Consider the following 23,852-nt stretch of genomic DNA (forward strand, 5'->3'; position numbering starts at 1 on the left):
TATGATTCACTCACGCGTCTCAGGGCTCTTCCCTTCTTCGGAAATCGTTAGGTGCTTCCGTGGCGAAAAGGAATCAATCCCTGTCGTGTCAGCGCGGCGTTCTTTCAGGCGTACATGTGGGCGTTACATCCACTTGCTACAAGCTGAAGTTAACGGGTCGGCGCAGCCGCGCGACTACGACGGCCGTTAGGGTTGAGGCCCGCCGGCCACCGTCCCCTCCGGCACGTGACCGCGAGGGGCGGGAAGCGGCCCGGCGCGGGAGCCGGCCACTCTGAAGAGCGCCCGGCGCATGCGTAGTCCGCTCCGAGCTCGCGGCGCGAAGGGGCCGCCCAGCGGCCGCCGTCAGTTCCGCTCCTCTGTCAGGTGGCGGCGCCGGGAGGAAGAGGCCGCGGGAGGAGGCGGAGCTGTTGCGTCGCACCGGCTGTGTGGTGAGCCAGAGCCCCTGACCCGGCGGGCGCGGGAGGGGAGGGGAGGGGAGGGGAGGGGCGCGGCTGCCGCCTCAGAACTGCTTGCCTCAGGCGGGGGAAGGAGGCGCCCCTCCCCCCTCCCCCCTCCCCCCCCTCGCTGTTAGAGGCGCCTCAGTGCAGCATGATAACGACGATGGGGACGATGAGCGAAGTCTGAATTCGTGCCCGCCTGGGGTTTGGCGCCCCCTCGCCTGCAGGCGCCGCCTGTTTTCCGCCCCACGTACAAAGCGGCTGTGCGCGCGTCGTGGTTACTCGTCTCACCGTCCTACACGTACTGACCGGGGAGTCAGAGCCACCGCATGAGATAAGGCGTGCTTCTGAGCGGACGTGCGTAGGATGGCCCTGCTAGGGACCCAGAAGTGGGGGCGCGGAGCGTAGCAGGAGCTCCGGGTTTCAGCCGGAGCCGTTTTTCTGGCCCCGGGTGACACGCCCGAAGCTCCCGCTTGCGCGCCACGATCAGGCTCGTTGTCTTCCTCCCCCCCCGCCCCCGGTGTACTCCGTGGTGGGGGGGGGAGTGCATACTGCACATGCTCAGAGGCGCCCTCATCGTTACTTCACCTTTTTGCGAGGCGCCTAGTTCCATTTATCATCCTGCTCTGAGGTTTTGAGGCGGTGGGGTCTGTCAGCCGTTGAACTACCTTGAGCGATCGTTCAGCCTGGTCCCATGTCTCTAGCTAAATCCAGGTCTGCAGCTTTCTTTTGTCTGTTGGTGCATTCTGAGAGGCATGGGTTTCTCAGCCTGCAGATTCCCGGTTTAGTGCTAAATGGGAAGAAGTTCCTTCAAAAAGAAGAAAACAAGACACAATATGCCAATGTTGCCTTTACCCCTAGTTCATCAGGTGTGTGGGCTGGGATCAGCATTAGCTTAACATGGGCATTATTTGTCTTGGAAGGACTAGATCCCCTGACCAAGTGTGTGATGTATGAAAGTTGCTCCATGCACCCCCCCCCCCAAACACTTCAGAAGAAATGCTTTTTATTCAGAAACTACTGACAGTTGGGATAAATCTGAAGATAAGTTGCAATATATTAGGTACATGTTATCTCTGAAATGTTTCTGCATGTTCTTTTGCCTTCAAAATAAAGCAAAGTAAATAATTGTGTTAACTGTATTCAACATGTATTGTTATCTTAATATCTTTGGGCTTGGGCAACTAAATTGTAAGGCACAAAATGGGGAAAAGTGGCAGATCATACAAAATATCCAAGGGCTACCCCCGTAGATGATCCACGAGGTGTGTGTATTGGTTCTCAGCCTAGATTTTGCCTTTCCCCACACTATCTATGGAGTAACAGCTCCAAATGAAGTATCAGTTTAAAAATGATATACGCTGTCATAGCAATGTAGGAATAATTCTTTTGTTTGTTTTTATTAGCAACACATGATGCAAAATGAGTGTCCCTGATTACATGCAATGTGCGGAGGACCATCAAACTCTGCTGGTTGTGGTACAGCCAGTTGGGATTGTTCCTGAAGAAAGCTTTTTCAAGATCTACAAGCGGATCTCAACAGTGAGTCAGATCAATGTCCGTGATTCTCAGCGTGTACTTTATATCCGCTACAGGCATCATTACCCACCAGAGAACAATGAATGGGGGGATTTTCAGACACACCGCAAAGTTGTGGGGCTCATAACCATCACAGACTGTTCCTCTGGAAAGGACTGGCCTCAAACCTTTGAAAAATTCCACCTTCAGAAGGAAATATATGGTTCAACTCTTTATGATTCCCGGCTGTTTGTTTTTGGGCTTCAAGGAGAAATTGCAGAGCAACCTCGAACAGATGTGGCATTTTATCCTAATTATGATGAATGTGAAAATGTGGAGAAAAGAATAGAGGACTTCATTGAATCTCTCTTTATTGTATTGGAATCCAAACGTCTTGACAGAGCCACAGATAAATCTGGAGATAAGATCCCACTTCTGTGTGTTCCTTTTGAAAAGAAGGATTTTGTAGGCTTGGATACCGACAGTAGGTAAGTAGCTTCATTTACTCATGTACTACAGAGCTTCTAGAATTTATACCTCCTGCCTGGCCAACTTGATCTAATTGTGCAGTGCTATAGCTGAAGATGTGCAATGGGGCTGGCAGAAGCTGACTTCCCTACTCTGCTTGTACTCGCTATCTCTCCCAGCCCCCTGAAAAGGCTCCCCAGGAGTTGGGTCAGGGGGACCTGGGTGAATGGGGTGGGCTGTGATGTGTGAGGCTGACTGGGAAGGGGGGGAATCCCAAAAGACTGGTGGCAACTTCCTCCTATCCCATAACTGCTAAGTTTGCTCAGGAGCCTTTGGTTGTTGGACTTCATCAAAACTTTTTGAAAGCTGAAGTATATAATGTCTACAGGATCTCTCCTATTCATTTGCTTGTTGATTGACACTCTTACAGAACTCTAAAAGGTTACTGAGGCAGGACTTGCCTTTTTGGAAGATACGTTGATCCTTCAGCAAGACTGCTCTTATCTACATATTGTTTTTATTAGCCCACCTGCTCACTCTTACAAGTACTAGTCATTCGTGGTACATTAACAGTCTGAAACAACAACTCTTTCAATTTACGAATGCGTCCCTCCTTGCTTGCCTATGATTCTTACTTGACATCAGGGTGGAGTGATTCAAGGCAATTTAAATCGGCAACTCAAAACAGGTATTTTCTGTTTTGAACGACGGTGCAAATCCAAAATCTGTGCATTGAGTCGAATATAAATATTCATATTAGAAGAATTATCAGATTGGTTCTTCATTAACATAGAAAATCTTCTGTTAACTCTATTATTATTATTATATTTATATTTATACCCCACCTTTTCCCCAGTACCGGGACACAAGGCAGCTTACAAATGTTAAAACATATACAATTAAAACATATGAAAATATACAAAAGTTTACATATAATTGAACAGCAGTACAATTAAAACTATATTAAAAACATTAAACAGCATTTTAAAGCAGCATTTTAGCAGCTTACCCCCAGGTTCCAACTATGTCCCAAAGGCCTGCTGGAATAAGAATGTTTTAGCCTGCCTCCGGAAACACATCAAGGAGGGAACCATCCTAGCCTCCCTGGGAAGGGCGTTCCACAGTCGTGGGGCAGCCACTGAGAAGGCCCTCTCCCGGGTTCCCACCAAATGTGCCTGTAACAGTGGTGGGACTGAGAGAAGGGCCTCCCCAGAGGATCTCAGGACACAGGCAAGTTCATAAGGGAGGATACGGTCTTTCAGATAACCTGGACCGGAACCTTATAGGGCTTTATGGGTCATAGCCAGCACTTTGAATTGTGCCTGGACACAGACTAGAAACTTATACTATAACTACTTAAAGTTATATACTATAACTTTAACTTATAAACTCACAGACTATGAGAAACTTATTATTTACAAGTTACCTTTAAAAATAATAGATTTTTATCCACTCTGCTTTCCATAGGCAAACTGGTAAGTGGTTATGGCTGCACTCATACAGTTGTTCCTTGCACACAAAACCATGCCCCTTTTAGAGGTTGCTGTGTTTCAGTTCAACATTTCAAAGCTATTGTATATAAATCTTCTGTGATCTTGTAGTGGCTGATTAAGGTATTGCTTGTTGCAGAAATTGATAAAATAATTGATAAAAGCACACAGGAGGAATTGATTTGTAGTCCTAGTTGACCTAGACAAGAAGTGAATTCTTTTTTTTTCTTACTGGGATAGTAGTAATAATATTGGAGAAAATATCTTTCTGTCATATATTCAGGGAACCCCCCCCCCCCCAAACCATACAATGGCTGGCAAATAAAAAATAAATCTTACTCTGCTTTTGGGACTCTGATGAAGGTGAGAACTAATCTTTCTTCTTTTCTGAAGTGGTTTGTTTGCAGCGGTTGTGCAACTGGTTTCAGAAAAAAGTGGATGACGTATTCCATGCTATTTGTATTTGTGGCTGTCATACACACGTTGGATCCAGTGCTGGTCATCTGCTAGCTGAATGGATTTCCCCTTGCCCCTCCAGTCCCCACGTGCCACTGAGATCTGCTTGTGCAACATTAGATCCAACCCATAGATGTTAGTAACTTATTTGTAGATAACAGCAACTAGGTGACTCCGGGTGCTTTCTGTACATTATTTAAGAAGTGCGCTTTATTAGATTGACATTAGATGTTATCGAAAATTGTATGTATACCAGTGAGCAGCTGGTCTACAGAAATTGCAATGTGACATGGGTGAGTATTATGTTACTCATGAGCATACATTTTATTCTGCAGATAGATGTGCTTGAATTCTGCTCAGCAGATGTGATATTGTCTGTATTGGCCGTGGATTATACCGTTTGTTACATGGTTACATTATGTGGCCTGGCTCTTAGCAGTGCTGGCACAACTGCAGGGCAGGCAGCCTTTGATATTATATTCAAAAGCGACAGTGCTTGCTTTTCTTTTGGAGAGTAGTGGAACTAATACTTTTGAAATGTTGGTGAAGATAGTCATTAAGCTGGAGCTGTGAGTAGTGTGACAGAAAATTCAATAAAATGCAAAGATAAAAACGGGGTAGTTACAGCCATGGGCAACACTATGTTTTCTTTACTTCAGAGTGTAGCCTCAGACTTATTGGCTGGATTCACACAACATGCTAATCCACACTCAGTGGACTGTGGACTGTGAGATGTTTGTTGAACATATATGTTCAACATGTTTAGCATGTTGTCTGAACCCAGGAAATTTTATGCAGGGTGGCTTGTTAACCATGCAGTGTGGCTTATTTTTCTCAAACAAGCCACCTTGAGAACCCATGGTTTGCTGTTGGGTTGTTCAGGGTGGTTAACAAGCCACACTGTATGGTCAACAAGCCACCCTGTGTAAAATGTCCTAGGTTCAGACAACACACTAACCCAGACTTCAACAGACAACCCACAGTTCAACAACCACCCACATTTAACCAGTTCTTTTGAGCCAAGAACATTTCCTACTAATGGGGAACTACCTGATAGATTCTGGATAATTAAATATCTATACAGATATTATTTACAGTAACCACCACATTTTGTACTGTTACTTTTTTCAGTTAGTGTTCTATCTCTTGCCTATCTGTGATTAGTGATCAAAAACAGCAAGGGAGGCTGGACCAAAATATACAAGCAGTATTATTTGTTGAAGTGCGTGTGTGGTTGGTCAAGAGCTTCCAGCTTAAGGCTCCTTTTTTTCCTCCATCCCAAACCTACCATTCCTGTTTTTGGATGTTAGAGAAATTAATGCCCAGGATCCAAATAATCATTAGTTCTGTGAGCCCAATGCGGCTTTAGACTCCCTCTTCCCAGTAGCAGTCTTTTATTCTACAAAATGAACTGCTTTTGAAACTCAGGGGAGTTTCAAAGGCAGTTTTTGATATGACGTGTGTGTTTAAAGAAAAATGTATAAATTTCACCGAGCTAGTGCAAACCACATGCAGGAGCCTAAGCAACTCAGACCCCACCCACTGTCCATGGTGCTGAAGTAATGATCCAACATCAGTATTCTACTGAGATGGCAACATCTGTATTTTATTGATATTGGAAATTAGTCTTGTGTTGGGCTGATTGGGAAGACTTGGTACCATGTAAGTGTGTATAATGGATCTTCATCTACAGCTAAATCATCTTGATTTACAATAGGATGCTTCTAACCTAGTTTACTTTTTACCCTTTTTTCTTTTGTGCCATCTCTATTAGATTGTAAACCTGAGGGCAGGGACGATCTGTTTGGTCCATAATGGACCAAATACTTTCTATGCTTTTGGAAATCATTGATAGGGTGGGGTCTAAGAAAGTTGTGTGTCTTGTGCTCCTCTAAAAAGAAGACCAAGATAATTGATCTTATCTAGAAGGTATGTTCTGACAAATCTTTAAAAAGTTGAAGGGATTACAGGCAGGTTTGGGGTTGTTGATATGTGGCTTCTTAGGCAGAAAAAGCCAGGAACACTTAACTCCATAGGATAAAATTTAACAGAAGCTTGGTGCCAGTGTGACACTGTTGAATTGTTACTTGCATAATTAGTCATCAAGTTTCAGTCTCTGGCTGTTCCATCCTTAATAATTTCAACTGTTCTAATTGGGATTAAATTTTTTAAAGAACTTCCCCACTTTTCATACTTCTTTTAAAAGTTAAAGAAATTACTTTTAGTGTTTTAGTGAAATGGTAAACTGATCCAAGTGCAATAATGTGTGTGCATCTTTTGTTACTGGACTGTTAAAGCATCTCATATTGCTTTCTACTGTTGACATGTTGATGAAGACCAATTAATTAACAGTTACTTCCCTCTTCAAATTTGTAATGCTCATGGTGTGATTTATTAACATCTTTTACAGAATAAACAACATGCCTAACTTCAGTACTTCTGTGTGTATGTGGCTGTCTAATTTTTTCAATTCTTGTGTTTCTAATTTTTGTTTTGTTCCTTCCTTTCTTGTTTCTTTTTTTTCTCTCGTACTGCCCTGTGAGTGTGTTTTTGGGTCTCAAAAGGTAGGCTTCTGATCACGTTGCATTTTAAAAAGTAGCTAGTTTTTGTGTGCTGCCTTCTTACTTTGCCTCCATTGCATAATATGTTGTTGCTTTTCTTTATTTTTATTTAACACAGCAATTGACTGTTGCTGCCTGGACTCCTACTGTAGATTAACTTCTTTAGGCATTTGGCAAATCCCTTGGACAGTGTTGTTTTTATTTCTTATTTGCCTTGTTGAGCAGTGGGGAGGGAGTAAGGAGTAGTAGTAAAACTTTTCCTTCAGCAGCAGCTGGGTTTTTTTCCCCTGGTTTAAAACTGTATGGGTGTTTTAAGCTCTTGCCTGTTCTGTTTCAAAATTGAAGATGATGTGTCAACCATGGAACTTAATATAAATTTTGTTGCTGGTTTTCAAAAGCCTGAATGATGTTACAACTAACAGTAATTGTAGGTAAGCATGTCATCTTAACTTGAATTTAGTGGAAATATTTCCTGTAACATGAACATCTTCACCAATTCATTTTGCATGATTTTGTTTTGCTTGTGAAACCTTGAAGAGATGATAATTCCTTGTGACTTTTTTGTGGTGAAATCGTCTTTCAGTTTTGGAATAAATGAATCATTGTTTTAGACTCTGATCATAGTAAATGATCCCTAAGAGTATAGTAGGAGAAATGAGGTGAATTTTAACCTGTGTGTGGGGATGGCAGTTTGGAAATGAACATGGAGGAACAACAGACACCATTTTTCTAACATTTATTGCAGGTTAGACAACGCATTGTCACAGTGGATTGAGATGTAATGCCAAATCCATGGTTTGGCATAACGAGCATGAGCTTTGGACTTGAATTCTCCCTCATACTTTCACACTTGATTGACTTCTTCTGTGACAAGCCATGATTTGCCTTTGCATCTGAACTGGACAAACTAAGCTTTGTGCCAACCATTGTTTCCTTGAAAACAGAACTAATAACCATGATCAAAATGTGGTTTTCACATTTAATCCAGGGGCCAACTCCCCCCATCTCCCCCGAATTTTGGAGGCAGATTTAGTGGTGGTGGTCTGCAAAAAAAAAGGCTAGGGGGCCTGCATGCACCCCATGAGCCGCATTTTGCTCACACCTGCTCTAAATGATCCTATCCAGTTTATTGTTGGAAATTCCCTGTTTGGTTGTAGTTCTGCTTCTGTTTCTGAGTTCTGCCTTGAACAAATGTTCTTGCCCCTTATGTGCCTGGCTTTCTACATCCAATAGCAGGACATCCTTTCTCAACCTTTTGAATCCACAACCAGTTTATCCACCTCTGTTATTGCTTGCTTCCTCTTAGTAGCTGTAGGCAGCATCTTCTTATCTGCAGCCTAGAATACATAGGGCTTCTTTCTCCTTCTGTTCAAATGAGGTCTGTCTTTGGACAAAGGTGTTCATAGCAGCTCATGGTTTCTACAAGCTACTGTGCTATTGGATTTTTACTATGTATTTAAATATTTTTTTTGCCTCATTCTTCAGCCAAAGAAGACACCCAGATTTTACATAAAACCAAGAACAAACAAGATCGTCCCTGCCCTCAGGTTTACAATCTAATAGAGATGGCACAAAAGAAAAAAGAGTAAAAATAAGAGATGAAAAAGTAATGGAGCCTTGTGAATATATGAGTGAAAGTCAGGCTTCTTTCAAACAGCTTTTCTATTTTCTTCCTTTTTTGATTGGCAAATACATTTATGGCCCAGTGGACTGAAAAGGCGAAGTCTCAGGATGAATTATGCCATCTTGGAGACATATCTTTTCAGAGATGTCTGCAGGCATTTTTTTTTTTAGAAATATTGACCATGGAAGAAGGCCCATATATATATGATAACAGGGCTGAAACACATTGGGCTACTTCAAGGAATGAAACTTTATATATTTTTTTCAACATCTTGAGACTTTGTCTCTTCATTCCATTGGGTTATTTTGGATGTCCTCCAGTTTTTTCTGACCCAGATACATTTATGGCACTGAAACAAACTCCACTGAATCATCTTTAGATTATTTAATTGTTTCTCTACATAACACAGTCTTTTAAGTCACTTTACTTGCACAAGGCAGGTTGGCAAGGATGGATGCTTCTGCAAGGGTCCACCAATTTTGGCAGGGTTTTGAGCTAATAATTGTTTCTGTTAGCCAATGATTAGCATTTTAGCTTCTAGCTTTTGAGTCAAACTAAACGTATCTCTTGTGCTCACTAATGAGAAGGAGATTTTACTTCAGAAAAGTGGTGGGCGGTATGCGACAGGCCCTTCCTTCCAAATATGAAGGTGATACAGCATCCTGGCACATGTGTGGGGCCATTCTCTGCCTTTCTATGCTGACAGCAGTTTTCTTAAAGCCTCATTACTCCTGTGGCGAAGTACACCAGAAGCTTTTCCTACTAGTTGTCAGAATTAGACCTATGATTGCCACTGGCTAGGTGAGCATATTTCTTAAATCCTGAACTTTTGTTCTTTAACAGTTTTTGGTAATTGGCTCACATTCTGGGAAATGCTTTTATTTTCATAGAAACATGCTTTTATTTTCATAGAAATCCAAGTCAAAGCACTCCTGACAGATGGCTGTCCAGCCTCATCTTGAATGTAATAAGCTAAGCAGGGTCAGCTCTGGTTAGTACTTGGATGGGAGACTGCTTGGGAATCAGGCTTCCTGCACTGAGCAGGGAGTTGGACTCGATGGTCTTGTAGGCCCCTTCCAACCCTATGATTCTATGTGATATCTCCCCTCAGTCTTCTCTTCTCAAGGCTAAACATGCCCAGTTCTTTCAGTCCCCTTATAGGGCTTTGTTTCCAGTCCCCTGGTCATCTTCGTTGCCTTCCTCCGAACCCTTTGAACCCTTTCATGTGGAATATGCTAGCATTTCTTGCATGTACAAATTTGATGGCAGAAGTGGATACTCTTTAGGAAAGCCCTTCACAGATGTAGTTTGGGTTTATAAGTTGTGGGGACGTTAGACCTTGGATTGGGAGAAGAGGGACTACTTTAAGACTGTGTCTTGCCAGCAGTGTAATTGTTGAAGCAGTGTGGACGCTGCTTTGATGCACCATGTGTAAAACTGTGAAAGTCATGCTTGTTTGCCTTCAAAAAATGTCAGTGGTAAACTGATACAAGTATTACTAAAGTGGAAAATATGAACTGCTTCTGTAGTAGATTCATTCAGTTCCCCCCGCCCCTGCTTGCATATTTGTATAACATTTTTAATGCATATGTCTAAAGTCAGTTGTAGTCCATGAAAGCTTATGCCATAATAAATTTGTTATTTAAGATGCCAGAAGATTGTTCTTGTTGTTTTTCTTTTTTTAAGTTAGCTCTAATGTGGCTCCTGCTCATGCCACTTATGAGATAGTGGGCTTCAAAACATGAGGAAAACCCGATACAGATAAAATGCTACTCTAGTTTAAAGCAAGGGTGGGTAACACACGGGCCACATGTGGGGGCCCCAGTCCCTTTGTATGGCCCCCAGTCCCTTTGTATGGCCCCCAGTCCCTTTGTATGGCCCCCAGTCCCTTTGTATGGCCCCCATTGACTGTCCACTGCTAAATTTGTCACCAGAAAACAGTAATTTTGCTTTAAAGCAAAATGTGTAGGGAGCATGGGCTTTGTATGGAAGCAGAATCACACTCCCGGAAGATTGCCATGAGTGCAATTTTGTTTCTAAACATATTTTCCAGCAAAATTGCTGCTTTTTTGCCCCTGCATCAGCAATTTCAGCGACAAGTGAGCAGCCCCTAGCAAGGTGGGTGGGGTGGGGGGAATTCAGCTCCCTGATCCTTGGAGCCCACCCTTAATCTAAGGGATTGGAATGTGCATTGCATACAACTTCGACTCTCTTGCTCTAATTCCCTCAATCCCTTTGACCTCAGATGATTGTTGCATCTGACCATTGTTGATCATGTTTAAAATTAACCTACAGGTGCCCTTTAAGTCCTTTTCAGAATCCTAGATGAAACTAGGGTTCAAAGACCCCAATATGGGCCACATTTATAGGAGAGCAGGTTGGGCAGAGTAAAATGAATGTGTGATCTCACCACATTCCTGCTCTCTTAATGCAATAATATACCTGCACTGGTCCATAACATAACTGATCTGAGGGAGTAATATAGTTAGGCAAGATAACATTTGTGTGGCAGTAGTCAAGGAGTTCTTGACTCCTGCCAACCTAGCAGTTCGAAAGCAAGAAATTGCAAGTAGATAAATAGGTACCGCTTCGGCGGGAAAGGTAACAGCGTTCCGTGCACCTCGGTGTTCAGTCATGCCGGCCACATGACCACGGAAGCGTCTTCGGACAGCGCTGGCTCTTCGGCTTAGAAACGGGGATGAGCACCGCACCCTAGAGTCGGACACGACTGGTTGGGGACACCTTTACCTTTTTTAGTCAAGGAGTTCAGTCTTTTGTGAGCACACCGCTTTGCTCACCGAACAATGCACACTTTCTTTGTTTCAACATTAAAATTAAATATGGATTATTAGACTAATAATAATTAAAGGGATCTTCTGGGTTGTTAAGTTTAAATGCTCCAACGTATGGGACGGTGCTCACAGTTCATTTGTGGCCTGATCTAAAGTGTGTTGTATTAGTGCACCTCTGCTACTTTCTTTTCTTGTTTACTGTTTAAGAGAAGGAGGAATGAGAGGAGAAAGAAAAGAGGTAGAAGAGATAATGTTGAGAGACCATACAAAGTCTTATTTTATTGACTGAAACAATTGGACCATCTAGCCAAAAACTGTCTACTCTGACTGGCAGTCAGTCTCCAAGGGCTCAGGTAGAGAGGTTTTCTCCAGCCCTGATACCTGATATACTTTCAACTAAGAACATAAGAAGAGAAGTGCTGGTTCAGGTCTAAGGTCCATCCATTCCGGCATTCTGTTCCCAGAGTAGCCAGCCAGGTGCCTATGGGAAACCCACAAACATGACATGAATGCAAAGGTACACCTCCCGTTCGTGTTCCCCATCAACTGGTATTCAGAGGCAAAGTAATATATAGCCAACATGACTAGTAGTCATTAATAACCTTTTCCTACATGAATTTGCCTAATCACCTGTTAAAGCTGTCCAAGTTGGTGTTCATCTCTAGATCTTGTGGTAGCAAATTGTACACGTTAACTATGCACCATGTGAAGCGTAGGGATTTTATTCTATTAGGCTGTATGTAAGTATTAATAATAAATAAAATATATAATATTGAAATGCAGGATATGGGTAATGGGTATGTATCAGTTTTCCAATTCAGACATTTTGTTGAATTTCTTCTTGAGATTCGGTTGTTCAACATCCTTGGGTAACCAGGAAAAATAGTACAAAATGATGTGGTCTGCATACCTCCAAATGAGAAGCTTCATACTCAAAGTATAGTTTCCTTGCATGAGTTATACATTGTTGATTTTATACCCCTGGCACATTCTGGATTCTATGCCCCTAAATTGCTTGCAATTTAGGAGATATACAAACTTTCACCTACAGCTGGATGGAGGTCACCAAAAGCACTTTTATAACTATCTTTGGTCATTCCTGTGTAGACATGAGCAATAGCAAGTTTAGGGTTGCCCAACCCTGATGACCCTAAGTTCCTGATTGGCAATAACAGGGGGCATATTTTAAATTGAGCAGTTGCTGAAGGACCAGCAATATTGGCTCTGCCCACTGACTTACACCATGTCAACAAAGACCCAGGTGGAGGGCCTTTTCTTAGTGTGAAAAGCAGCAGGTGCTCTGCTGGAGTTACCACTATGGATCTCACTCCCATTTGCTTGTGTCCCATCACAAACAAACATGGGAGTACAGTTGAAGCGTGTAAGGGCTGGAGAGGGACAGTTGCACCTCACGCTGGGGAAGGGGTAGGTCAGCCGTAACTACACACCAGATACTAATTAATGTAACACTACCCTAATGCTGTTTTGTAAGGAGCAAACTAGCTTCAGTAGGGGGTGTTTAGTGGAAAGGTGGCAACAGGCGATGGTCAGCCTTTTCCCTGTTCACTTTTGCACTGAATTTCTCAGCTTTCCCCCAGCCCCTGTAGGCTTCCAGGTATGTGTTTATCTGTCAGGGTTGGATCGGAGTCCATAGAGCCCCAAAGCGGTGCTGATTCTGAGGAAAAGATAGAAATCGTCGGAGAGGAACCTGCGTGCTGTTCAGAGGTGCCACCGGAGGGAGAGCCCCTCCCTGATCACATTCCTGTGAGTAGTAGCGACCCTGGCAGGCTGGGGGAGGGACAACTGGAGTTTCAGGAAGCTAGGCGTTGGCGTAGGGACAAGCGGGAGATGAAGGGCACTGAGAGGAGGCGCTCAGCCTGCTTGGCGTGACGTCAACATCTGCGCCCCGATTCCCCACGGGAAAGGGGTGGACTTTCACCTCCTAGCCCTTAAGTTCAGAGGCTTCCCGCCTTTACTTTCAAACAGAGATCAGCTGATTCACTAAGGCTAGAAACCCCAAGTAGGCAGCTCTCTTAAGTTTCCCTCATTAGGCTCCTGCAATTAGCATCTGTAAGTGTCATTAGGTTGAATGGAAGTAAAGCCTTGGAAAAGAGCCCTATTGTCTGTGTGTTGATTCTGGCTATTTGAGGATTTCAGAAGGCAGCAAGGGCTCTCCTGACATTATCCTTGTAAACCTGCATGTGGAATTCCACTGAGGGGTGGTAGCATTGTGTGGGAGTCATCATTTTGAGCAGAGAAATGGTCAGGGAGAGAGTTAAGCAGATGTGCTACTTTACTTTAATGTAACCTCTCGCCTTTGAAGGTTTCTTGCCCTTTTAAAAATGGTATTGGGGCAACGTTACATATGTTAGTCTGTGACATGTAATTTGCCTCCTAAAGAACCCTTTGCCAATGTCTCAATTCATGAGAAAATGGCTGAGGTGCATAATAGAGTTCATGGGTGGTGGGTGTGATCTGGTTCTCAGCATAGCTCCTGGTGGTAAGCCTTTGGAAGCTGAATATGAGCCCCAGACCTCCAGTTGCCCACCCCTTTACTAAAATGATTTATTTAATATTATATTTTATTTTGCTTTGGAGAACTAAGGTGGCTCTCAACACTCAGAGTATAAAACCTGCAAAATAACACATATCCACCCCTAAAGCTAGAATTACAATCAATCATATAAAATATTTGCAGTACATTAATTATAGAGGAAATGCCTTTCTTTAAAAAAAAGGAAAGTCTTTCACCTTCTACTGAAAGCTGGTATAGGGCAAGAACTGAAGTCACTACAAAGAAGACCCTCTTTTAAAAAAAGTACATAGATAAGACTAGTAAAATTTTTACTTTTATATTATTGGATGTTAGTGAGTATTTTCCTTTTTTATTTCATATATGGCCATTGAAAAATACTTTAGGGGGCATTAACTGTATTTCACTTCATTAAATACTGAATGTGAAAATATGGTTACTGAGATACAGGCAGCAACATCCAGCAATAATCTTTTCTAATGCTTTAATAACACTATCTAATGCACTGGAACACTTACAAACCTAATTTCTGCATTATTTCTCTTTGGTATCTCATCATGTACACATCTTAGCTAATACTTAAGTTGCTGATTCTGTTTTTGCAAATGGTTTGGTTTAAAATATGAACCTGTATCTTTTCAAATGTAATACTGCAGTACAGGTCTTGTGAAATAATCTTTAAAATAGTATAAAATGTTGTATTAAGATTTGTGCTTTAATTCTAGGGGAACTACTTCTGTGTGGACAAAACTAGACTATAGTTTTGAAGGAAATCTTTGAATTGTTTTATTACCATTCTCTGTGCCTTGATTTCTAAGTATTATAGAGAGGCAAATAGGGTGTTTGAGGAAACTTCATGTCATTGACCTTGTTTCAAAATGTGTGTGGAATTAGGCTTCAGAAGGGCATAGGTATGGCTAATATCTGAGTTATCAAGAGATATTAATCTGTTTTCAGAGGCATTCCTGATATGTATATCTATTTAGTTAGTGACTAACTTTTACGAACTACTCCTTTTTATTTAGAATAAGCTGCTCATCAGCACATAACTACCAGATTGAATATAATCTAGCTAGCAGTACTTTCTTAAAGTCTGAAAGTATTGCATTTTCAAATTCTAATCTCGCATTAAGGTTTCTTATAAAGTTTTCAAACTGCAGTTATCTAACTTGAAATATTGAAATAAGGGATTATTGCTTTCTGATATTTAGTATAATTCAATGTATATTTGGAAATTTCCATTATCTCTCTAAAGCATGTGAGGTGTGTGAACCATTCACACAGTGTGGTGTAGTGGTTAGAATGTCCGATTAGAATTGTGGAGATGCGAGTTAAATGTCCACTCAGCCACTGAGCTCAGTGGGTATCACTATCAGCCCACTTTGCTTCTCAGGGTTGTCATGAGGGTAAAATAGTGGAGGGGAAGAACTACGTACACCACCTTGAACTCCTTGGAGGAAAGGTGGGATAAAAATATAATATATTCTGTTCTCAAGATAATTGTCCTATTTTTTAATCCGTAGGAGATTGAACTGATTTTAGCTTTGTATTTATTCTAAATTAATAACATAGCATATGAAACGAAGCCATTTTTAATAATCTTTGTTATATGTCTTGGCACTATGCAGAGAAAATACAATAGTTCAGATTATTCTTGTTCCAGGTAGGACTGTATTTTATTCTGCTCTGTGTATACACAAGCTATATAAGTGCAACAAACTGTACTGTATTATACTATTGCATGAAATTAGATATTTTTATACACCCTCCTTGTATTTTTGGCAATATTTCATCCATAATTGGTGATCCCCCCACCTCCAAGACCATAAGGATTAGTATACAGATTGCCACTTCTTTTTTTAATGAAGAAAGGCAAATAGGAAAGATTATTTATTTATTAATTAAATGTATTAATCGCCCATCTAGCCGGTCACGCAGCCTCTCTGGGCAATGTACAATGGTACAATTTAAAACAGTAAAATTATACATTAAAACATTATTTAGAAATACCCTAACCCACCACAAATGCCTGCCTGAATAAATTTAATTTATTAATTAAATTAAATTAAATAATTTTAATTTAATTTAAATTAAATTTTAATTTAATTTATCATAATTTAATGAGCTTCCGCCAGTGCGTGGCGGAAGCTCATTAAAGAGGGGGCATGGGGGAGTTCCCTAGGGAGGGAGTTCCACAGAATGGGGGCCACCACAGAGAAGGCCCTCTCCCTTGTCCTCATTAGCCTATCTGTCCTGGCTGATGGGACAGAGAGAAGGCCATCTGAGGCTGATCTTGTTAAACGGCCCATCTGGTGTTGCTGGAGGCACTCCTTGAGATAGGCATGGCCGGAACCGCATAGGGTTTTAAAGGTCAAAACCAACACCTTGAATTTGGCCCGGAAAACAACTGGTAACCATTGCAACTTCTTCAGCACCAAAGTGATGTGATCATGCCGGTGGCTGCCTTTAATCAGGCGAGCCGGCACGTTCTGCACCAGCTGCAGCTTCCAAACAGTCTTCAAGGGTAACCCCACGTAGAGTGCATTACAGTAGTCTAGACGAGAGGAGACCAGGGCATGTACTACTGATGGGAGCAGATGGTCAGGAAGGTAGGGGCGCAGCCGCTGTATCAGATGGAGTTGGTACAACACTGTCCGGCTCACGGCTGACACCTGAGCCTCCATGGATAGCTGGGAATCTAAAATGACCCCCAGGCTGCAGACCTGGTCTTTCAAGGGTAGCTGTACCCCATTCAACACCAGGTCAACATCCCCCAACCTCCTCTTGTCTCCCACCAAAAGTACCTCGGTCTTGTTAGGGTTCAGCTTCAGCTTATTCCTCCCCATCCAGCCACTCACCATCTCCAGACATTTAGACAGGGATTCCATGGCCAACCCTGGTGAAGATTTGAACGAGAGGTAGAGCTGCGTGTCATCCGTGTATTGATGACACCGCATCCCAAACCTCCTGATGATAGCCCCCAGCGGCTTCACATAGATGTTAAATAGCATCGGGGAGAGGATGGAACCCTGTGCTCACACATGAGCGGCCACGGGCCCGAAACCTCCTCCTACCGTATGGTACCTGCCGGAGAGGAAGGACCGGAACCACTGTAATATGGTGTCTCCAGTGCCCAACCCTTCCAGGCGGTCCAGGAGGGTGCCGTGGTCAACGGTATCAAAAGCTGCTGAGAGGTCAAGGAGAACAAGGAACGAGCATTAACCCCTATCCAGAGCCCTCCTCATATCATCCACCAAAACGACCAAGGCCGTTTCTGTCCCATGCCCAGGCCTGAAGCCGAAACAAAATGGATCTAGATAATTGGCTTCTTCCAAGTGTGCCTTCAACTGCATCGCCACCACCCGCTCAATGATCTTGCCCCAAAATAGCAGATTCGAGACTGGGTGAAAGTTGTTCAAAACTTGGGGATCCAAGGAGGGCTTCTTTAAGAGTGGTCTTATCACTGCCTCCTTAAGGGCTGATGGCATCACTCTCTCCTCAAGGGAGGGATTCACTACCACCCTGATCCCCTCACCCAGTCTCTCTCTGCAGCTCATAATGAGCCAAGATGGGCAAGGATAAAGTAAGCAGGTGGATGGCCTTACAGATGAAAGCACCTTGTCCACCTTATCAGAAGGAAGAAGCTGGAACCAATCCCACAAAACTGGTCTCCCACAGGCCTCCTCTTGCTCGCTAACTGTATCCACGGCGCATGGAATAACCCTCCTGATCCGATCAATTTTATCTGTAAAGTGCCTTGCCAAGGCCTCACAGGAGGCCTTAGAATGCTCCAGTGGTTCCAGAGCAACTGGACCGACCAGGCTCCAGACCACTTGGAACACCCTCCTGGGACAGCACTCTGCGGACGCGATAGAGGCAACATAGTATTCTTTTTGCTGCCTTCATTGCCACGTGATAGGCTGAAGATACAGCTCTAGCCCGTGTCTGATCGTCTTTGGAGCGAGACTTCCGCCACCGGCACTCTAGTTGTCTCACCTCCTGTTTTAGGGCTCGTAACCGTGGATTAAACCATGCTGCAGTTCGAATCCTGTTCAGGGGAAGAGGGCATCTCGGAGCCACCCGATCTAATGCCCCAGTGATTGTGGCATTCCACCCACCCACCAGCGAGCTCTAGAGAATCCCCAAGCACGGTCAGGAATCCATTTGGATCCATAAGACGCCTGGGGCAGACCATTTTAATGGGTCCTCCACCCCTGCGGAGGGGTTGTGGAGCCGAGAAGTCCAACATCACCCGATAGTGATCTGACCATGACAAGGGGGTGGTGGATATACCCCCGACTTACAGGTCACTCCCTGCTTCTCCAGAAACAAATACAAGGTCTAGTGCATGACCGGCTACATGGGTAGGCCCATTTGGAATAGGGTACAGCTCCCAGGAAGCCATGGTCTCCATGAAGTCCTGAGGTGCCCCTGTGAGGATGGCCTCTGAAGGTACATTGAAGTCCCCCAGCAGCAATAAGTTAGGGGACTGCATGCGCACATCAGAGACCACCTCAAGCACCTCGGCCAGAGAGTCAGTCGTGTAGTGGGATGGACGGTACATGAGCAGAATCCCCAGACTCTCCTTCGGGCCCAGCCTCCAGTACATGCACTCAGCAACCTTGGTCTCCCAAGATTAGTAACAAAAACAAAGCTTTAAGCAGGATTATTATTTTAGTGAGAACTAATTAACCAAAACATGAAAATGTAAGATCAACCTATTCTTCAAGATATTCAGTTTTTTAAAAATTAAAATTTCCTTGTTGATAGCGATCAATACCTTCAAATCAGGAGAGAGCATGATTCCCAAATATCTTGCTGTTTTAAATACTCTATGTCCCGTTAAGGTGTTGTACTAAATTCATGTATTAAAATTCTTCCTTTGCTTCATTTAGCTTATAACCTTTTAATACTCCAAATGACAAATTTAAGTTTTGGCACTGTATAAAATAATTATGCTGTAGGCCGCAAGGGTCATCCGCCTCTGTCAGAACAGAGTTGAATGTGACTGAACTGGACAGATGAACCACTCAGAGCAAGTATCTCCATCTTATCTGGATTGAGTCTGTTTATTGGCCCTCAACAGGTAATAGATGTGTGGTTTTAATTTAATATAAGATGTTCATTGATTTTGGAACCTCTATTTTAAGGTTTCCCTGAATTCTCATAAGCACTCAGTTGCATAGGATAACATCTCTGTTTGACAAGCCCCACTGTGACATCAGGCAATTAGTGGCATCAAAAAAAGAATGGGATAGACAGAAAGTGAAGATATCAGTGGATAAGCAAGGGCATATAGGACCTTTGGGTGAAGCTCGCCAACACTTACAGTTGGTTGTACAGACAGAACCATTGTTAGTATTACATATACAGAATATGGGTTTGTTTCCAAATGTGTGACTTAATGTTTTCGGCTGGTGGCTGTCATTGCTTATATTTTGGCCATTACAGTGAGTACACTGGTAGCTGGAACTAGTCTGTTTGCTCATTGGTGAGGAGCAATGACTCTATTCCTGCCAGTCATGGGTAAATTGATAGAGAAGTGTTAAAAGCAAATAAATGCACTGCCTTTACTGGAACTAATTTTGCACTGTGTATTTTGTGTTCTAGACATTATAAGAAGCGTTGCCAGGGTCGTATGCGGAAGCATGTTGGTGACCTATGTCTACAAGCTGGAATGTTACAAGATTCTCTCGTACACTACCACATGGCTGTGGAACTTCTCCGTTCTGTAAATGACTTTTTGTGGCTTGGAGGTAGGAATGACTGAAAATAAAACATAAGTGTAGTTTGAAAGCTTTGAGACTTGGGCCCATCTACAAGGAGACACTTTCCACCATGATTCTGTTTAAAACTGCATTTTCATTAAATTGGATTTGCACACACAGCAAATTAAAGTGGGGTATCCAACCCTCCCCTTTTGTGTGGCAGACTGTGGGTGGAGTCTTGTGGCATCAACAAGCTTCATAAAAAACCCCAAAACCATAGGCTCCCCCCACTCCTCAGCCTCGCTCTTAAGTGTAGTGGAATGCCTGGATCAAGGGGAAGGAGTGTCTGTGCCTGCATGCACCTGCTCTTCTCTTGGCGGCCCGGAGCAGCATGCTCAGCAGGAGTAGCAAGGCCATGCGGACCAAGGAGGCAGTGCAACGGAGGATCTATGGTGCCCTTCTCTCCCCATGGCGGAGTCCCTAAGCCCGGACAGCAGCCAAAGCAGTGGGCTGTTTTCAGAGCATATGTGGGTAGAGTCTTGCAGCATCAACAAGCATCCTTTAAAAAAAAAGTGATGTGAAGGTGCACAGCTATGTGCCTCAAGAAAAATGAAATTTCATACCATAGGCCCCCTCCCCTCTCTCAAACCCTCCCATCCAAGCCTTTCCTTTCAGTACTGAGTGAGGCCTAAGTAAAGTCAGTAGCTCTTGGTAGAAGGGGGACAGAAAGGGAAGAGGGGAGAAAGAGAGAAAGTTTGGACTATCACATACATTTGTTTATTTATTTATAATTTAATTTATCCGGGCAGCTCTGAGAGCATGCTCAGCAGGAGCAGCTGGGTGGTGGGGGTTAAGGATGCAGCGCAACAGAGGATCCACAGTGCCCTTCTTTTCACATGGTGACAGCAGCGCCCCTAGGCCCCAGGTAGCAGCCAGAGCAGTGTGCTGTTTTCAGGGCAGACTTCAGAAGAACAAAAACAAAAGTCATCGCAAAGCAATGGGTTTAGTCTTTAAGGCTCATTTCGGGAAAAACAAAGCACAATTGTGCACAGGTCTGCTGATGATGCAACTTTCCCTTCCTGCTATCAGTGCTGCTCCCCCCAGCTGGCTGAAGCCAGTATTGGTAGTTAGAGTCACACAGACTCCCAAACTGTACAGAAGCCAGCGCAATAGGAAAATCTATCACAAAATGACATCGCAAAAATCTGGGTTTTCCAGGAGGAAAACCTGCAGTTGCTGCAGAGAGGGGGGAACATCATGTGCCATGAATGCTTGTGAGGTGCAGAAGAACCAGAGTAAATCGCTCGTGTAGATGGGGCCTTGGTTCCTGGTGCCTTTGTATTATTTACTTGCTACAACCTAAGGGAAAAATAATGAATATTGGAAGTCATGTATTAATAAAAATAATTAATCAAAGTCATAATAGAATAGAGGTTACCCTAAAATTCATAATACATTGTAGTCTTCAGGGCTCCCCTAGGTTTTTGTGCTCTTGGTTTGTTGCTCAAGGGGAGTGGTAACTGTTCCAGGGAACAACAGGATTGCCTTCCTAGTTCATATTTTGCAGTTCTGTTTCTTTGTTTTGGGTGTGTTTTCTTTGTTTCTTAGTGCTCTCTGGGTTTTCTGGACTCTGGACTCTGGAATAACTATGACATAGAAATTCAACCTTTAGCCTCGTTTTCTCAGCATGAGAGGTATATTAGAGTGAAATGTGATGACACCTCAATGTGTGCATGGTGTTGTTAATGTGATAATCTGTCGTAATTACTTCGTGAATTCACCTTAACTAGTAACACTTTCCAGACAGATAGTTACTACTTTCCTATGTGTAAAACAGATGCTGGTAGCATTAACTTCTTTGTTTGATATTACTGCCCCCACCCCCCATGAAAGGACAGTGGATTTTAAGCCTGTTTTGGCAGTGCTTTGCAATTCTGTTTACCTAGGCCTGCGCATATGCCTTATACTTTTTGCAATTATAGGAGTAGTTTGTGATATCACTGCTGTTTAAAAATACTGTTTTTATCTGTAGCTGCTCTTGAAGGATTATGTTCAGCCTCTGTTATCTATCACTATCCTGGAGGTACAGGAGGTAAAGTTGGTTCTCGCAGGGCACAAGGAAGTTCACTTCCTTCAGAAGCAGGCAACAGACACAGACCAGGTAAGCCACACATATTCGTGGAGGACTTTCTCAATAATATGTTTGGTAATTAAATATTTTTTGGCTGCCTCTAGCTTTCAGTGTGTGTCTCCCTCCCTCACCAATGTAGCCTGAATGTCTGCTCAAAGTGTGCCCATGCTACATTTTAGCTTTGCAAATCCCAATTTCTCAGTAATACAATATTCTTCTGTTCATGTGCAGTGGACATATTGAAGGATTAATAAAAAAATTGAATAGTATTTCATCCACATCAGAGGAACACTTAGCTCGCAGATAAGCAACTGCAGATGGGCAGCAGCACTGCACATGAAAGCGACTAGTCTCAAAGCAAAGGAAGTGTAGAGATGTACCTTTCAGTTGCACTTTGTCAGAGAGCCCAACTAAAAGTCAAAGTATTAAGACTTTCTGATGTGTGGGGATGGAGGAGAGAGAGAAACTTAAAAGTAGCCTACATGGGAGCCGAATCATTTTCTGCTGTTTGTAGACTGTGCGCTGATAATCAGTGATGCCGTGATGGGCACTGTACAGTAGGTGCCCATGACACTTGCACAACTTCATTTCAGATAACACTTGAAGTATCTAGGCTTAGAAACTATTTATTTAATTAGAACATTTATATCCCACCTTTCTAGCAGAATATTCCTCAAGGTGGCTAATAATAAAAAAATATTCATCAAAAGTCAATCTAAACCTTGTTAAAATGCACCATAAAAATCACACACCAAAGAAATAAAACAAACAAAACCACTTAAAACAAAGACAGCACTAATCTTATCTACAAGCAGTAGCAATTAAAAGACATCCAATTAGAATCAGCTAATTTTGCTTCCTGGTTGAAAGTCATCAAAGAGGAAGCAAGGTGAACTTTGTGAGGGAGAGAATTCCAAAGTCTATGTGTGGTCGCTAAAAAGGCCCCCTCCTGTGATCCTGCCAGACACACTTTTGACATTTATGGGATACCGAGGAGCACCTCAGTTGTAGATCTTCATGCCTGGGCAGGTTTATATTGATTGGAGCAAGTGGTCCTTGAGGAACCCGGGTCTTTGAGCCGTTTATAGCTTTAAAGGTTTTCAGCGCTTTAGTAGCCAATACTGTTGTTGCAACAAGGGCTCCTTATAATCTGCTTCAGTCATTAGTCTGGCCACAGTGTTTTGGACAAACTGCAGTTTCCAAACACTCTTCAAAGGCAGCCCCACATAGAGCACATTCCAATAGTAACTATTTAATAGTTCATCCCAGAAGTAACTAGGGCATGAGTCATCATGGCCAAATCTAATGTCTCAAGGAAAGGATGCAGTTGGTGTAACAGCCAAAGCTGTGCTGATGTACTCCTGTCATCATCCATCACTTTCCCAACATGAATATATTATGATTGAATTGCTCTATAGAAGCTCTTCCCTATAAACAGATTGTGTTAAAAAGTTATTGGAGTAAGATGTACACCTGCAGGGAAGTCTGTATGCATGTATTACTTCCATTTATTAAGAGGATCTTCATATTCATGAATCATTACTTTATAGTTTATATTGTAGCAGTGTGGTGAGGAGCTTGTATGTAATTAGTTTCATATATTAAGTGTGGTTCAATACTATTTGTGCAACCCCTGATTAGTAGACTCTAATTGAACATATTACTTGTGTGATTTTTTTTATAGAATGCTTTCTTATTATGGAAATTATGCAGACCACCTGTTACTGGCTATCTATCTAAAATAAGTACATTTCAATTAATTTATTTAAAGGAAATTTCATTGTTTCCTTTATTTGCTTTACAAGGTTTTTAATGAATAATTTGGAGGATAGTCTATAAGATGGTGACAGTTCTGAATACCAGCCTTCCCCATCGTGGTGCCCTCTAGATATTTTGAACTACCACTCCCATCAGCCTCAGCCAGTATGGCTAATTTTCATGATGGGAGTTGTAGTGCAAAACATCTGGAGAGCACCAGGTTGGAGAAGGCTGCTGTGCGCACTTGGGGCAATAAGTCCCACTGAACTAAGTGAGCTTTTCTTTTGAGTAAATCTGCATAGGAGCAGTCTGCTAGGAGGCTATAGAATCTTTCAAATAATGTTAGGATTGAATTAGAAGAGACACTTTTGCAGGG

General features: G+C 42.8%; 1 protein-coding gene across 7 annotated transcripts in view; it reads left to right on the forward strand.

The window, feature by feature from the left end:
* The first annotated feature begins 48 nt into the window (after window positions 1–48).
* Window positions 49–23,852, forward strand: part of TRAPPC9 (trafficking protein particle complex subunit 9) — a 579,153-nt gene continuing 555,349 nt past the window's right edge. The window contains exons 1-4 of one of the 7 annotated variants that reach the window (XM_084848692.1): window positions 49–428; window positions 1,844–2,443; window positions 19,490–19,635; window positions 21,620–21,748. In XM_084848692.1, coding sequence (XP_084704818.1) covers window positions 1,860–2,443; window positions 19,490–19,635; window positions 21,620–21,748 — 859 coding nt within the window. In that variant the 5' untranslated portion in view covers window positions 49–428; window positions 1,844–1,859. The other 6 variants (XM_084848698.1, XM_084848699.1, XM_084848693.1 and 3 more) reach the window with 6 other exon arrangements.

The sequence above is a fragment of the Heloderma suspectum genome, chromosome 4, assembly GCF_057233095.1.
Source record: "Heloderma suspectum isolate Gila_16-S chromosome 4, 16-S_ref, whole genome shotgun sequence".
Taxonomy (NCBI): domain Eukaryota; kingdom Metazoa; phylum Chordata; class Lepidosauria; order Squamata; family Helodermatidae; genus Heloderma; species Heloderma suspectum.